Raw genomic sequence first — 15,561 nt, 5'->3', positions numbered from 1 at the left:
CCTCTGGATCATTTATCATTGAATTCGGCAGGCCATTCATACTTCTTACTTCGTCTAGTATTGACTTTATACAAAAACCATGTTCCTCCACATGTTAAGCGGGGTGAAGACCCCGCGACCGCGAAGAGCTCGGTTGTAACACTCGTTCACATGCCAGTTGTTCTATTTGAATGCCCACTTGCAGCTCCTCTGGAAGAGAATCTCGATCTTATTGATCCGATATCGCAAGCAGTTCCAACGGTTCAAGGCCGATAGCATAGCATATCATGGATAACTTCTCAAATTTTGGTATATACAAACAGCCATAACTCAAACACCGTGTGTATGCAAGGACAAATGTGAACTCAACCCCTTTTGGTTAAATGCGTTGCCGCATTCGTACCCTGATATCGGTCTTCGGCAAGAAAGCTGCAGCGGATGGTCTATGCTCTGGTATGACAAAATCTTTGCCCTGGGCCGGTTCAACGTCCCATAAGGCGACGATTGCGGCAGAGAAAGCCAGAAGCTTTCGCTCCGCAAAAGCGCGACCTTTACACCCTGACACACCCCCGCCAAACGGTTTAATGATATCCATACTGGCTTTCTTCTCGCCAGTGTCTGGGTCGGTCGTGACAAATCTCAGGGGATCAAACTGGCTGGGATTGGAGAAATATCGGTGGTCATGGTGGATGACGGCGTGAGGAATGACAATAGCATCACCCTTCTTGAATTTGTACGATCGAGGCTGCGATAACCCATCTAGAGCTGCGTCTTCTTCGGTTTCGGTTACAGTGAAGTCTGATGTGACATTTCGAAATGATAAAGATGCAGAGTCCAGGCGCAAAGTTTCATAGAAGCTAGCCTTCAGGATAAGGCATGATTTGATCAGGCCTTCTGTATCGATAGACATGCGAGGAGGCTCGTCAAATGGAAGGCCAGTTTCTTCCCTGCTCGGCCGGGTAATCTTAATGAATGGAGCGATTTCTTGACGGATCTCATCCAAGAGAGCACTGTCGGCATATATACGAAGGAGATGCCAGAAGACCACGTTGGGCGAGTTTGAGTTCATGGCCCAGAGCAGAGACAGATGTGCAGGGGCGCTTGATCTAGCAGAAAGCCCTAGGCTTTTGCACTTCCGTATCCGTTCTTTTAATGGCTCTGAGATATCATCCAGGTCTCTGAAATCGGCGCCAGGATCCAGGCCATCGTCCCACGCCAAGAATGCTTTATGGAATTCCGTCAGAACTTCCAACAGCCGGTCACGGGCAGTATGCGCTGCAGATATGCCGGGATGTGATAGCCGAGGAAGGCCTGTGGCTACGGCAAGAAAATGATTGTCAAGGGTAAAGACGTCAGGAAGCAGGGTCGGGTTGGCTTCCAAAATGCTCTCTCCTGTGAAGATAGCCGTTGTGATATGGCCAACAAAATGACGAATCAGGGCGAAGAAGTTGACCTCACAGACCAGAATGTCATCCTGTCCTACCACTAGTGCCTGACTGCCGCGTTCCCATTGCATCTGATCGACTATACTCCGGCAATTCGTGACCAGATTAGGGGTCTGGCGTTCAATCAAGCGGGTAGCAGTCCGGGTCCCTTCCGTGAGGAAGGGTTCACGCATGAGAAGATTTGGCACACTGTGACTGAGCGCATGGTGGTCTGCAGGGCTCAGACTACGGAGCGCACCACGGTCACCGAAGACTGTCCGTAGGGCATAGTTCATTAAATCGGCCGAGGAGATGCCTCGTGCTGTAAACACAGCTTTGACTAATGAAGGGGCGACAATTGCGATATGATTTGTGCCACCCATATAGATACCGAAGATAGGCTCGTTCATAGATTCCCTGATAATGGATGTTAATTTAGATTCACCAGGTCATTCGGCAAAGGTGGTGCACAGGAGAACAAACCTGGCATTCCCAATCAGCTTCACATGATCCCGGGCGAAAGATACACCATGGCCTATCCAAGGGAGCCAGTAAGGCACCATCCGAACCGAGCGTGTCGGTCCCGTCTCGGTTCCACTACCGAGGCGACTTTGCAGTCCGCTGATGAGGCGAGTCGCCACGCAAACGGACACCAGGAGAGCCACCCACGTAGGCCACCCCACGCTATTGAAGCCATCGCGTGCCAGGTGAATAAGCCCCCCGGCGGTCAGGTCATATCCTTCCATTTCCCAAGCACAAGGGCGAATGCCCCTCAAGAAAGCTAATGCAGACCGGGACAGGGGTTGAACAGATCGACTGTCCACGAGATGTTCATACAATGCGCAAAATTAAAAAAGAATGGCGTATTCTCTCAAAAAAATATCAGGTCCTATATAAAGCATAAAAGAAAGAGGAAATATTGCAACCTGGCGCTGTTCAGAGCGCGGAGATTTATGCAAAGAAGTAGTCGATTAACTCGCAGATGCAGTTGGGCTACAATACGGTAAAATTACCGTTGCTTATCTCAGCAGAAATCTCCTGCCTTGTTTTCGGAGCGAAATCTGCTCTCCTGGAAGGCTCAACCAACAACTGGTTCATTCGACGGCTAAAAGCTGATCCATCATATTCGAGTTTCGACTTACATATTGATTTATACGTCGTATATCGGAGCTCGACTTGATCTGGGGCAGTTCAGGTCCAGTCTCAAAAAGGATGCAGCTTCTGGCGATTCTTTCACTGTGCGATAGGTCTACGGAGGCCTTTGTCTGAGACTTGGCTTGACTGATCAATTCCTGTTCATTAACATTCGCAATTATGTACATCACATGATAATGCAACCATAACGCATGCCGACTTTCCACTGCACCTGTTCAATGTTCCCGCCGCAGAATCTTCTGCAGGATTGCGCTCTCTCCCTCATACTTGCTTACCTTGTTTTGTGAGCTATAAACCTTCTGTAGGAGCCACTTGATCCGGCTGGCGAGCTCCCAAGGTTGCTTAGGCAGCGTTCCGAGAAGTTGCAACTCCTCCTCGTACTTGCTTATACTCTTGTTCTCGACACTAATGAGCTGTTTGAGAATTTCGAGATCCAGGCGGCTGCTCAAGGTCTTGTTCTCGGTGAGCCGCTTGAAAACGGCCCTGTACACAGGCTTGCCAGGCTTGACCACATCGGGACAACCGTTGACTGAGTTGATAGAAATCAACTCCGCCTGCTCAAGAGCACGCAAGGATGCTTCGCCGTTGTCCTTGAAAAGGTCGGAGAGCAGGATCTGGTTGTAAGGTAGTGCCGCATCCTTAGCGTTAGCAAGTGTTTTGATCAGATGCCATGCCTGTTCCTGTGTCCACGACTTTGAGGTTGTGTCACTACCCAGGATGAACATCTTCAAGATCTCGGAGGCTGACTGTTCGATTATACGGGTGACGGCAGCTGATTCCACGTGTTAATTGCTGACCTTGTCCATGCATTGGCAGTCTCGTACTTACCCAAAGGGGTTTCTCCAGCTTCAATCCGACGTGCCATGAACTCAAGGTCAGTAACCCGGCCTCCCAGTACCTGTATACAGCTGTCCAAGTCTGACAGGTTACCGAGGTCGGGAGCCTGTTTCGTGCCAGTCTTTGATTCATATTCCAAATGACTGAGCACAAACTTCCTTCCTACCTCCGGTGAGCAGTCGCCCAAGGAAATGGTCCGGAAAACGGAGTTGGGTAGAGCCTTGCTCAATGGCTTGGAGAAGGAGACGTCGGTGGTAAGAAATATGACGTGCGCTATATTCCCAGTGGTCAAGCCGGCGGCCCATTCGGTAAGTTTGTCATAGACTACACTGTCCTCGGAGAAATTGTGCAAGAAATTATCGATAACCACCACGGGCCTCTGCTCTGGATGAGCCTCAAGGTATTCCTCATCGCTTAGATGGGCTTCTTTCTCGTCGTTCTTCTTGTTCTCCAATGCCACTTTCTTGAGGGCAGTGGCGGTATTTTGCCAGATCTTGCTGAGCTGAGCATCCAGGGTCTCTGAGAACCCGGCTTTCGTGCCAATCATACCCTGGGCGGCCAGATCGATAAAGCTGCTCATGCTGTTCATCCAGGAGAAGACCGGTCGGTATCCTACTTGGCTAGCAGCACGAGAAATCTTTGCCGTGTCACCCTTCGCATCCTGAATTTGTTTACAATCGATGACGACCTTGTACCTGTAGTTTTCCAGGGCGCGATCCAGCACAAGCTCTCGCTTTCCGGTCCCGCGAGGCCCGTGAATAACAATGAACGTTTCAGCGTTTTCCATCAGCCACGACTGTAGCTGGGCGATATCACCTTGACGATCCTCCCAAATAGCCGTGAGCCGGCGCGGATCAGATTCGCGGCGGCCGAAATAAATGATATTGGCTTTATTCACCTGGTTTCTGATCCACCGCAAGATGCTGTTTTCTTCTTTTTGCAAGGTCGCTTTGATCTTCATCTCAATGAAGAAGGTTCGGATTGGATCAAAAACAGTTACTGTGATGGCTGCGATGAGGGCGGCAATGATTGGAATTACTATCCTTGGATGATTCAAGAGCCACTCCTTGATCACGGACAACTTGATGTTGGCTTCGTACTTGATCTTGATCCTTGTGCCGGACTTTCCACCACCTTCCTGCTCCGGGATGGTGAAGCCGTGCACGCAATTCTTGGCCATGACAGCATTCCTCGCGCGGGAGAACACGATGAAAGCATACCTGGGCGTGACTTTGGAATCGGACGGCTGCCTTTCGATGTCTCTAAGCTTGCCGTATCGGCGAAACACACTGTACAGAGCCTCGGTGGTCGGTTCTCCTGCTGTCCCATCAGACGAAGCAGGCAGGAATTCCACTCTCAGCCGTGGAGTGGGAATGCGGTATAGGTCCTCAATCCAGGGCCTACCATGAACATGGGCCACGTTGACCTCCTGAAACGGATTGAACCATGGCCTAATTGGGTGTTCTTTGAGGTGATTCTGTATCGAGGTTATGATGTCCAAGTCCTTGAGTCCATCCTTGCGATTATACTTCACAAATGCACCACCTTCTCTGAAACGGGGGATAACTTCCCGGATATCGATGTCCAATGTCTGAGGAAAGACGCGGCGTATTATGTGTAAAGGATCAGAAGCCGCTAGGTGTGGTCTGTCGATACGCTTCAATACTTGTTCGTATGACCGACCAGCGCTAAGAGGCCCTTGCAGAAGCCATTGTAACCGCGAAGGAAAGATATCTGTATGAGGAGTGCATCAGCATGGAGCGATGATAGCTTGAGACTTGAAAGTCAATATTATCGTACTGTTCACGAAAATAAGCCCTTCGCCGTCCTTCACTTCAATATGGCCCGTTTCGACAGTGCTAATATGAGAAGCGCTACTGTTCAGTCTGGCGAGCGCCCCCTTGGAAGAGGGAATGAAGAGCCCACTGGGACGCACATGGGCTCGGTAACCCCGTGGCCTCACTATATGTACCGGAGCTCGCATCATCTCAGCGACACAAGAGATGTGCAGGAGCGATGGTTTCACGGCTGGTTTCTTGGTTCATAGACAGCATACTATGACGTCGCTGAGGAGCTCCATTATCTGTGAATTACAGCTCGTGACAACGGTATTACAGGGCAGCCGTGCGGGCCCCGCTCCGGTACGGTCACACTACGTCTTCAATAGATTACCACATTATCGCCAATCAGACTCCATCGACTCGCATTTGTCCCTTTCATTCAAACCCGAGGTTCGGTCAATTCAAGCCTCAAACAACAACTTTTTGACATTGTTCAGCGTCACCATGGGCTGGCTGTGGAAATCCCCCTCCAAGGAGGGCGAGTCTCAAACCCCGCCTCCTGCTTCATCTGGTCTTCCTGATTCCCGGCTACCAGCTGCAGACGCGCATGCATCTACGCCGTCCTCATCAGCACAAGCCGATCAACCCCCGACACTAACTCGCGAAGAGCAAGCCGACGCCGAATGGAAGAAGTTAATCGCTAGCCTCGAGGGCGATATCAGCCAAAATTCACACCACCAAAAGCAATCTACTCCCGAAACACCATCACTCGACTCTACATCATTCTCTAATTCTCCTTCTCCTCCGAACTCGATCGCCCCCGATTCTCTCTATCCCGATACCATGTCTTGCCGCTCGGCATTCGACTACGCCTTCTTCTGCCAGTCCTTCGGTGGCCAATTTGTCAACGTTTACCGATACGGCGAGCTGCGGTCTTGCAGCGAGCATTGGAGTAATTTCTGGCTGTGCATGAAGACCCGCACCTGGGGTGACGAACGGCGCAAGGAGGCGATTCGGGATCATTACCGGAAGAAGGCTATCAAGTACAAGACCGGGCCCAGCAGTGAGGATGTCTGGGATGTGCGCACGGAGTCTATTGGCGAGTGCTTCAATGGCGACTTCGCCGCGCTCGAGAGGGAGGTGAAAGCTGCCGAGGAGGCAGCGGCAGCGGCAGCGGCCAGCCAGAAGGCGGCGGCGGCGGCATCAGCACCAGCAGAGGCGTCGTCAGCATCGATATGAAAGAAAGGTGCTGATCGGTGGAAGCCTCCTCTCCTCTGTCCCATACTTCTTTGCCTGTGTAAATTTCCTGTCCATTTCCATGAACGTGCATGTTAGACTCGGTTGATCTTCATGTTAGTTTCGAATACGATGCCTGTCCCTGGGGGATTCTGTACGATAGCCATACTCGGATCAATCAAAAAGGATGATAATGACTTGTCTGGACAATTGAGGGTGTGTTTTTCTTGGCCTCTTTGTGGACTGGAGTGCAGATCAAAGAAGACCGCCATTGTTCTCGAAAGCGCGGAGGTCTGGTCTGTGAGATCTCTTTGTCAATCAAACAAACCGTTGTTCCCAACGAGTTCTTGAAAGGAACATTTGTTTAAGGATGAACTCACTCAAAAGGGCCAACCTGCGCCTTTTTCCCCTTTCCGAATTTGCTGTTTCTTCCTATACATTGCACTACACTTCTCGACAACAATATTTCGACTCGCCCGTCCACAATCGAGTAGCAACTTCTTCATTCCTGCACAATCTTGAATCGCAAGATGGAGAAATTGACCGAGCAACCAGGCCAAAATAGAGCCAGGCGAGGTGCGTTTTCCGAACCTTCGGGGTCCGAAGCAGCAGCAGCAGCAGCAGCAGCAGCCGAGACAACAACACCAACAGCACCAACCTCACTAACTACACCAACTGCCCCATCTACATCTCACATACAAGCACAGCCCTCCTCCAGCACCTTTCGCTCATCGCATCATGAGGGGGGTACTTCGTATGGCCCACATTATAAAGATGCAACCAATGGCCCTCCAGGCGAGGTCGAGTACCACCCTTTTACCGCCCACGACCCCCTCTACTACCACCCTCAATATCGCAAAGTCGTGACCTGGAGCCAGCCAACTGCAACTGTGATTCCCACGCATAATTCTAATCCCCCGCCGGACCTCCCTCGGGAAGCTCGCACTCGCACTCCCCCCATCCCCACGGATGCTAACCTGATGCCTCCGCCTCCTTTCCCCGGCCGTCTGCGCCCCCAGCCCTCACAGCCTCCTTCCATCCTGAAATCCCCAACTTGGACCGACAAGGAGACCCTGCAGAACAACCTCTGGTCCATGGTGAAGCTCGCCGATCGCGAGCTCACCGCGTGCCATGACATCCTGGCGGCCACGAGCAAGCAGTGCCTGCAGCATCTCTTCGAGATCGACGAAGGCCTGAAATACCTCGATGCGCTGCTCCAGGAGGATGAGCGGCAGGCGGACATGCTGCGGAGGTATGGGAGGCATCACGAGCGCTCCGCCCATTGCCTGGCGTATGGGGATGTTCATGTCTACGCGTATCGGTACGGCCGGGGTCGGGGCTCCAGGAGCACTCGGACTGAGCGAAAAACTGCAGGCGTCAGTTCAACCTATCGAGATGGCGGTCCCCATGATTGGCAGAATCGCCAGGGCAGCTTGGACCGTCCCATTGTCGGTGGACGGGTGGAAAAGAAGGGGAAGACATTGGACAGTATGACGGGGATTGCGGCTCGAATCAAGCTTGGGTACGAGGACTTGAAGAACTACCCTCCTCGCCGTAAATACCGGGGAGGCGAGGACGAGATCTGGGGTGGGAATGAGGATGAGCAAACAGAATTTGAGACAGAGGAGGAGGATGCGGACGGCGCCGATGATGAAGATTACTATGATGAGGACGACAATGAGGATTAATCGAACCAAGTCTCCGAGGACTGAGATGGGTAGACTGCGAGGTGGTGGATATCGTTAGGGCTTGTCTTCATGTCTTTTGTCAATGTTCGTAATGCTAGTAGACGTTGCTTGTTACCAGCTTGCACAGTTTTGAACTCAAATTCAGATGATAGTCATACTGTGTGCCAAGTCACTTGGAATCATCGGGTTGATATTGACGTGAAGAAAATATGTACAGACAGCCATCAAGTCGCACAGAATAACAAACGCTCCGACCTTACACAACATTTTGAAGATGAAAGAACGCTGCACAACTCAGGCAAGCATAGAAGTGAAGCAAAAGTCTTCAATCAGCCTCCCGAAAATAGTCTCTCGGAAAGATAGTAGAAAAATGTATAGCTATAGAGATCCCAGCCACCCGACGTTAATTTCACCGAAGCAACCAACTTTTCTTTTAGCTTTTCCTTGATCCGTTTTGCTCTGTAATATTGACAGTCGTAGATTCATTGTGATCATGAGTTTCACTTTGGGTCGTTGTGCTGCTGGATCCTGCCCAGCATGATGAAACCGAGATATGTAACAAGATTTAAGCTGAGACGGTCTGTGGGGCCGACTGGGGTACTGCATCGATAGCAGGACGGCGAACAATGCCGCCAGTGACTGGAAGCTGGGAGCTAACGCCCATGAGAGCAGCATCAACCTCACGGGCACATTGGCGGCCCTCGTTGATGCCCCAGACGATGAGAGACTGGCCACGACGGCAGTCACCGGCAGCATAAACGCCAGGAACGTTGGTGGAGTACTGACCAGGAGGGGTCTTGACGTTCTTACGCGCATCGCGCTCAATATCATCTCCTAGAAGGCGATCTTCCGGACCGAGGAAGCCCATTGAAAGAAGAACGAGATCAGCCGGGAAGAATTGCTCGCTGCCTTCGACAGTCTTCATGTCCCATCCGCCAGAAGCACCCTTCGTCCACTCCACGCGAACAGTATTGATACCCTTAACGCGACCACTGCCATCGTCAACGAACTCCTTAGACATGACACAGTACTCGCGAGGGTCCTTGCCCATGTGCGTCTTGACCTCGGAATGGCCATAGTCAACCCGGTAGATGCGAGGCCATTGGGGCCAAGGGTTGTCGCGGGCACGCTCCGGCGGAGGCTGGGGCAGCAACTCGAAGTTGGTAACAGACTTGGCACCATGACGAACAGAAGTACCAATGCAGTCATTTCCGGTATCACCACCACCAATAACCACAACGTGCTTGTCCTTTGCGGAGATGTATGCACCATCGGCAAGGTTGGAATCAAGGAGCGACTTGGTGTTGCGGTGCAAGAATTGCATAGCATAATGGATGCCCTCAAGCTCGCGTCCAGGGACCTTTAGATCACGAGCCACGGTGGCACCAGTAGCAATGATAACAGCATCGTTGGTCTTGCGCAGGGACTCCAGGCTGACATCGTGTTCAGGTCCAACGGGGGTGCTAGAGATAAATTGGACGCCTTCGGCGGCCATCAGGTCAACACGACGCTGCACGACCTTCTTGTCTAGCTTCATGTTGGGGATTCCATACATGAGCAGCCCACCAATACGATCAGCTCGCTCATAGACAATTACACTGTGCCCAGCACGGTTGAGTTGATCTGCAGCAGCAAGACCCGCCGGACCAGAACCAATAATGGCAATAGTCTTACCAGTGCGAGACTTAGGAGGACGAGGGACCATCCAGCCCATTTCGAACCCACGGTCAATGATAGCACACTCGATAGACTTGATGCCTACTGGGTCTTCGTTGATACCTAGGACACATGCGCCCTCACAAGGCGCGGGGCAGACACGACCGGTGAATTCTGGGAAGTTGTTTGTCATGAGAAGACGGTTTAGCGCATCTTGCCACTGATTCTGGAAAACCAGTTCATTCCACTTCGGGATGATATTGGAGATCGGGCAACCAGTATCAGACTGACAGAATGGGACACCGCAGTCCATGCAACGAGCTGATTGGTACTTCAACTCATCCTCGCTAAGACGGGCAGAAAGCTCAGCCCAGTCACGCGTCCGAGTAGCTGGGTTTCGGTACTTTTCGCTGCGACGATTATACTTCATAAAACCTCTAGTCTTATCAAGAATGAGAGCCGAGCGCTTCTTCTCAGTCTTTGAGTCACTTATGCTGTCTTCAATGTCGAGCATCTCAACCTTCTTCGCATCCTTTTCGGACTGGGCCTTCGACTTCTCAGCTGGAACCGGCGTACCAGGAAGCTGAGGCAGAGTGAACTCGGCCTGCTTTGCGGCCTTAGCCTTGGCACTTTCCTCCTCGAGGATGCGCTTGTAATCAATGGGCAAAACCTTGACGAAGTGGCGGAGAGCACGGGTGAAATCGAGCAAGATGCGGGCAGCCAATTCGGAACCGGTGTAGTGGTGGTGATCCTCAATCAAGCCACGAACGAAAGCGATTTCGGCGGGATCTTCCAACCCGCTGACCTCGACCATCTCCATGTTGACCTTGGAATGGAAATCCTGGCTCTTGTCCAAGATATATGCGATACCACCGGACATACCGGCTGCAAAGTTACGTCCTGTGGGACCAAGGACAAGCACCCGACCGCCAGTCATATACTCACATCCATGGTCACCAACACCCTCAACGACAGCGGTAGCCCCGGAATTACGAACAGCAAAACGCTCAGCAGCCAAACCGCGGAAGAAGCAGGTACCCCGAGTAGCACCATAGAGACAGGTGTTGCCGACAATGACGTTCTCCTCGGCCTTGTATGCAGCGCCACGGGGAGGGTACACAATTAGGCGACCTCCAGAAAGACCCTTACCGACATAGTCGTTGGCATCACCTTCCAGCTCAAGGGTGATACCCGGAGCAAGGTAAGCGCCAAAGGACTGACCAGCCGAGCCCTTAATGTTCGAGTGAATAGTGTCTTGCGGGAGCCCTTCCCCGCCATAGCGGCGACTAACCTGATAGGACAAGGTAGCACCCAAGGCACGGTCCGTGTTGACAATATCGCACTCGATCCGGCAGGGCAGGCCCTTCTCCAACGCAAGCTCGGATTCGGCAATTAACTTGTTATCGAGACGTGTGTGGAGGCGATGGTCCTGCTTGCGAACATTGTAGGTAGCCACTCCAGGACGGAGGGAGTGGGCTGGGGTGAGAATGAGGGACAGATCGATCTTCTCTTGTTTGGGAGTTTTGATACCATCTCGAATCCTGAGAAGCTCCGCACGACCCACCATCTCATTGACCGTCCGAATGCCCAACTTGGCCATGATAGCACGCATCTCGTTGGCAACATAGTAAAAGAAGTTGATCACATGCTCGGGAGTTCCCTGGAATTTGGCCCTCAGTGCTGGGTCCTGGGTCGCAATTCCAACAGGACAGGTATTCAGATGACACTTGCGCATCATGATACATCCCATAGCAATCAAGGGAGTGGTGGCAAATCCGAATTCCTCTGCACCGAGCAGACAAGCGACAGCAAGATCACGACCGGTACGAATTTGACCGTCGGTCTGGACAACAACACGCCCGCGCAGGTCGTTCAGGACAAGGGTCTGGTGGGTTTCGGCCAGACCCAACTCCCATGGAAGACCGGCATATTTGATACCAGTCCAACGGGAGGCACCAGTACCACCATCGTGACCGGAGATCAAGATGTGATCAGCCTTAGCCTTAGCGACACCGGAGGCAACAATACCAACACCAACCTCGGACACAAGCTTAACGGATACTCGTGCACGAGGGTTGGAGCATTTGAGATCGTAGATGAGTTGCTTTAGATCTTCAATGGAGTAGATGTCGTGATGCGGAGGTGGCGAGATTAACCCGACACCAGGAGTAGAGTAACGAGTACGGGCGATAGGGCCCACGACCTTGTGTCCAGGAAGCTCACCACCTTCACCGGGCTTAGCTCCTTGTGCCATCTTGATCTGCAGCTCATCAGCGTCCGCGAGGTAGTGAGAAGTCACACCGAAGCGACCGGAAGCAATTTGCTTGATGGCGGAACGCATTGTATCGCCGTTCTCGAATCTCCTGCTTCTCTCGGGGTCTTCGCCTCCTTCACCAGTGTTCGACTTTCCACCGAGGCGGTTCATAGCGACTGCCAAGGTAGAATGTGATTCCATGGAGATAGACCCATAAGACATGGCACCTGTAACGAACCGACGCACAATTTCTGTCCACGGTTCGACCTGGTCGATGGGGATGGGGGTCCGCTGTTCAAAGTCGAAATCGAGCATACCACGCAGGGTACAATTCTTGATTTGCTCATGTTCAGCCTTGGCATACGCTTCATACGACTTGTCATTCTTTGTGCGGACAGCATCTTGCATGTTCGCGATGCTGACCGGGTCATTGATGTGCTCTTCCCCGCCATCACGCCAGTGATATTCACCGGACTCGGGAAGACCAGGAATATCGACAATCTCGCGCGAAGGGTATCCACGCTCGTGGAACGCGAAGGCATCTTGAGCGATAAGCTCGAAATTCATACCACGAATGCGGCTCGCGGTTCCAGCGAAGCAACGGTCAATGACGCTATCGTCGATGCCGAGAGCTTCGAAAATCTGAGCGCCCTTGTAGGACTGCAAGGTGGAGATACCCATCTTGCTCATGACCTTGAGGATACCACCATCACAAGAAGCCTTATAGTTGTCGATGACCTTCTCATCAGGAAGTTGCTTGCGAATCAGTTTTTCCCGGTTCATCTTGAGGATACACTCCATTGCAAGGTAAGGGTTGATAGCGTCGGCTCCGTACCCCACCAAGACACACATGTGATGTACCTCACGAGCCTCGGCGGTCTCAACGACGATGGCAGCAAGAGATCTCCATTTGTTACGGACCAAGTGGTGATGAACGAGCCCAGTGGCCAAAAGAGCGGAGACAGGGACTCTCCCGGCCGACGTGGCTCGGTCCGAAAGCACGAGGATCTTGTCCCCGTTCTGGATTGCTTCGGTTGTGGCATCGCAGATGGCATCAAGAGCTTCAAGGTAGCCAGGGACGCCCTTTTGCTTCTCGAATGTAATGTCAATGGTTTTGACTGTCCAATCCTTGTGAGCGCGATTGATATTCTTCAACGCGTTGAACTCGGGAATGCTCAGGATAGGGGATGGCAAGAGCAAGCGGTGACACTGTGACTGCTCCATTTCCAGAAGGTTGCCCTGAGGACCCACATAGCATTCTAGAGACATAACCACCGCCTCACGGATCGGATCGATGGGAGGGTTCGTGACCTGAGCAAAGAGTTGACGGAAATATTCGTAGAGAAGACGTGGTTGTTTAGCGATACAGGCAAGAGGAGCATCGTTGCCCATTGACCCCAGGGCTTCTTTTGAGTCGGCGGCCATAGGGCCGAGTAGCAGACTCACTTGCTCGAAGGAATAACCGAAAGCCTTCAGGCGGGGGTCATTCTGGATGGTCGTCTCATCTAATGGTGAGACGAGATCCACGCTCTGCGCATCCAACTTCTCTTTGATAGCAGGCAGTTTTAGGAGTTCTTTCTCTAACCAGGAAGCGAAATCATGTCGGTGGGAGACAGTATACTTAAGTTCCGAGTCATCGATGATCCGGCCAGCTACGGTGTCGACCAGAAGCATCTTTCCGGGCTGCAAGCGGCCCTTCTGTATCACGCGTTCAGGATCGATGTCCACAGCACCAACTTCAGAAGCACAGATTATTCTGTCATCATCCGTGACATAGAAGCGGCAAGGACGCAAGCCATTGCGGTCAAGGTTCGCTCCGCAATAGCGGCCGTCAGAGAAAGTAAAGAGTGCCGGGCCATCCCAGGGCTCCATCTGGCAGGCAGCCCATTCGTAGAAAGCAGCCTTGGCCGGGTCCATAGCTGGGTTGTCTTGCCACGCTTCAGGGATCATGAGCATGACCGCTTCGGGCAAGGAAAGAACTCCGTTGATCATCAGTAGCTCCAAGACGTTATCGAAGGCGGCAGAGTCGGAACCACCATCCTCAACAATGGGATAGAGAGAATCAAGCTCTGCTCCGAAGATACCGGACTTCAGCACACCTTCTCTAGCGCGCATCCAGTTCTTGTTGCCACGAAGAGTATTGATTTCACCATTGTGGGCCGCCCAACGCAAAGGTTGCGCACGGTCCCATGAAGGAAAAGTGTTGGTCGAGAAACGAGAATGGACGAGAGCAAAGTGACCCTCATAATCTACATTGACCAGGTCGTGGTAGTACTGGTACACCTGCACTGGAGCCAGCTGACCCTTGTAGACAATGTTCCGGTTACTGAGAGAGCAGAGGTAGAACCAGTTGGCAAGGCCAATCACATGGGTGGCACGCTTCCGTAGAACGTACAGCTGGAGCTCGAAAGTCTTGTCGTCAAATTGTGCTGGGTCAGTGACTTCGGGCTTGTTGCCTTCGCCATACGCTGATTTGAGCACCACGAAGGGTTGCATGATGATGGGCTCCCGTGAGAGCGCAGCAGGGCCGAGAATGGTCGAATCGCGAGGAACCTCGCGCCATCCCAGCACGCGTAGACCCAGAGACGTTGCAATTTCCTCGAATGTATTGGTGGACTCTTTCAGAGACTCTTCGTCTGGCTTGAAGAACAAGTTTCCAACGGCATACTGGCCAAGAGGAGGGAGCTCAACTCCGACTTCCCGGGCGAAATTCTTGATGAAGAACTTGTGTGGGATACTGGTCATCACACCAGCACCATCACCGTCCCGTGCATCTGAACCAACGGCACCGCGGTGCGTCATGTTACAGAGCAGGTTGCGAGCTGTACGTCAATGCTTCCATTAATAAACCAGTTGCCAGGGATCGTTGAGGTCGGCGCGGGGCAACTCACCATCACTGACAATCTTGTGGCTAGGCTTTCCTTTGATGTGTCTGTCGACAGTTCTTGTTAGTTATTTTGCCAGTCTTCTGCGCGCCCTCGAGGTTGCGCATTTTTGGTGATGGTGAAGGAAGATGCAGGGCACTTACGCGGCGAAGCCTACACCACAAGCATCCTTTTCATATTCGGGGTCATAGAGACCTTGCCGCTCGGGCAAGGTGTTGGCCCAGCCATACCCCTGCTTCGGCTGGTATTCCGAATACTCATTCGGTTTTTGCTCGTCGACTATAGGTTGGCCATAGAGTTCCTCCAAGTTCAGACCCATTCTTCCGTCGGTGGCCGACAGAGAATGTGATAGTAAGACGGAAGCTAGGAGGGGAGCTGTTGAGTGTTGGAGAATGGCCACCGAGGGTGTAGAATGGAGGGCGCTCGTTATGTGGGGGGAGGGGCGGGACTATGTTGTCACAGAGTAGGAGGGTCAAGAGCGCAGGCAAGGAGGGACAGTCGAGGCGCTTCTGTCGATGACCCAACGTCTAGCTCCTGGCGAAGATTTGAATGGAAGAAGAGAGGGTAAGAGTAAAGAGGAAGGAAAGGAGGGGAAGATATTACTTAAAGAGCGCCGATCCGTGAGCCCGAGGGAGAAGAAATTGGGTGGAGGGGGGAGGGGAGGGG

The 15,561-nt window shown here is 52.3% G+C and overlaps 4 protein-coding genes across 4 annotated transcripts; 2 read left to right on the top strand and 2 right to left on the bottom strand.

Annotated features, from left to right (window-relative positions):
• Positions 1-249: 249 nt before the first annotated feature.
• On the bottom strand, positions 250-5,421 carry yme2 (putative RNA12 protein). The gene is made up of 5 exons (XM_025676781.1): positions 5,196-5,421; positions 3,387-5,129; positions 2,826-3,330; positions 1,887-2,087; positions 250-1,820 (listed from the first exon to the last, which is right to left on the bottom strand). Exons 1-5 carry the CDS (start codon positions 5,380-5,382, stop codon positions 359-361), a joined length of 4,098 nt encoding a protein of 1,365 aa, XP_025524343.1. The 5' UTR covers positions 5,383-5,421; the 3' UTR covers positions 250-358.
• Positions 5,422-5,680: 259 nt separating this feature from the next.
• BO86DRAFT_283847 (EMI1 family protein) lies at positions 5,681-6,325 on the top strand (the record flags this gene model as incomplete). The annotated part of the gene is made up of 1 exon (XM_025667343.1): positions 5,681-6,325. A coding segment is annotated over one exon (645 nt), but the record flags the coding sequence as incomplete, so codon positions are not given.
• A 617-nt stretch (positions 6,326-6,942) lies between these two features.
• Positions 6,943-8,156, top strand: BO86DRAFT_458431 (uncharacterized protein; the record flags this gene model as incomplete). Its single annotated transcript, XM_025677294.1, has 1 exon — positions 6,943-8,156. The coding sequence occupies one exon, from the start codon at positions 6,943-6,945 to the stop codon at positions 8,098-8,100; it is 1,158 nt and encodes a 385-aa protein (XP_025524341.1). The 3' UTR covers positions 8,101-8,156.
• A 408-nt stretch (positions 8,157-8,564) lies between these two features.
• Positions 8,565-15,312, bottom strand: BO86DRAFT_179155 (glutamate synthase (NADH)). Its single transcript, XM_025666576.1, has 3 exons — positions 15,039-15,312; positions 14,902-14,942; positions 8,565-14,832 (listed from the first exon to the last, which is right to left on the bottom strand). The coding sequence occupies exons 1-3, from the start codon at positions 15,212-15,214 to the stop codon at positions 8,666-8,668; spliced, it is 6,384 nt and encodes a 2,127-aa protein (XP_025524340.1). The 5' UTR covers positions 15,215-15,312; the 3' UTR covers positions 8,565-8,665.
• Between the last annotated feature and the right edge of the window lie 249 nt (positions 15,313-15,561).

This window comes from Aspergillus japonicus (assembly GCF_003184785.1).
Source record: "Aspergillus japonicus CBS 114.51 unplaced genomic scaffold BO86scaffold_57, whole genome shotgun sequence".
In the NCBI taxonomy this organism is placed as follows: domain Eukaryota; kingdom Fungi; phylum Ascomycota; class Eurotiomycetes; order Eurotiales; family Aspergillaceae; genus Aspergillus; species Aspergillus japonicus.
This window is presented reverse-complemented; position numbering and strand designations above follow the sequence as displayed.

Bases quoted from the DNA above. Each gene is read 5' to 3' on its own strand.
- yme2 (XM_025676781.1), bottom strand. From the start codon at position 5,382: ATGATGCGAGCTCCGGTACATATAGTGAGGCCACGGGGTTACCGAGCC. The intron at 3,331-3,386 runs GTAAGTACGAGA...ACGTGGAATCAG, and splicing joins AGCTGGAGAAACCCCTTTGG to CTGCCGTCACCCGTATAATC. The intron at 1,821-1,886 runs GTTTGTTCTCCT...ATCCATTATCAG, and splicing joins AAGCTGATTGGGAATGCCAG to GGAATCTATGAACGAGCCTA.
- BO86DRAFT_179155 (XM_025666576.1), bottom strand. From the start codon at position 15,214: ATGGGTCTGAACTTGGAGGAACTCTATGGCCAACCTATAGTCGACGAG. The intron at 14,943-15,038 runs GTAAGTGCCCTG...AACTGTCGACAG, and splicing joins TGTGGTGTAGGCTTCGCCGC to ACACATCAAAGGAAAGCCTA. The intron at 14,833-14,901 runs GTGAGTTGCCCC...ATTGACGTACAG, and splicing joins CCACAAGATTGTCAGTGATG to CTCGCAACCTGCTCTGTAAC.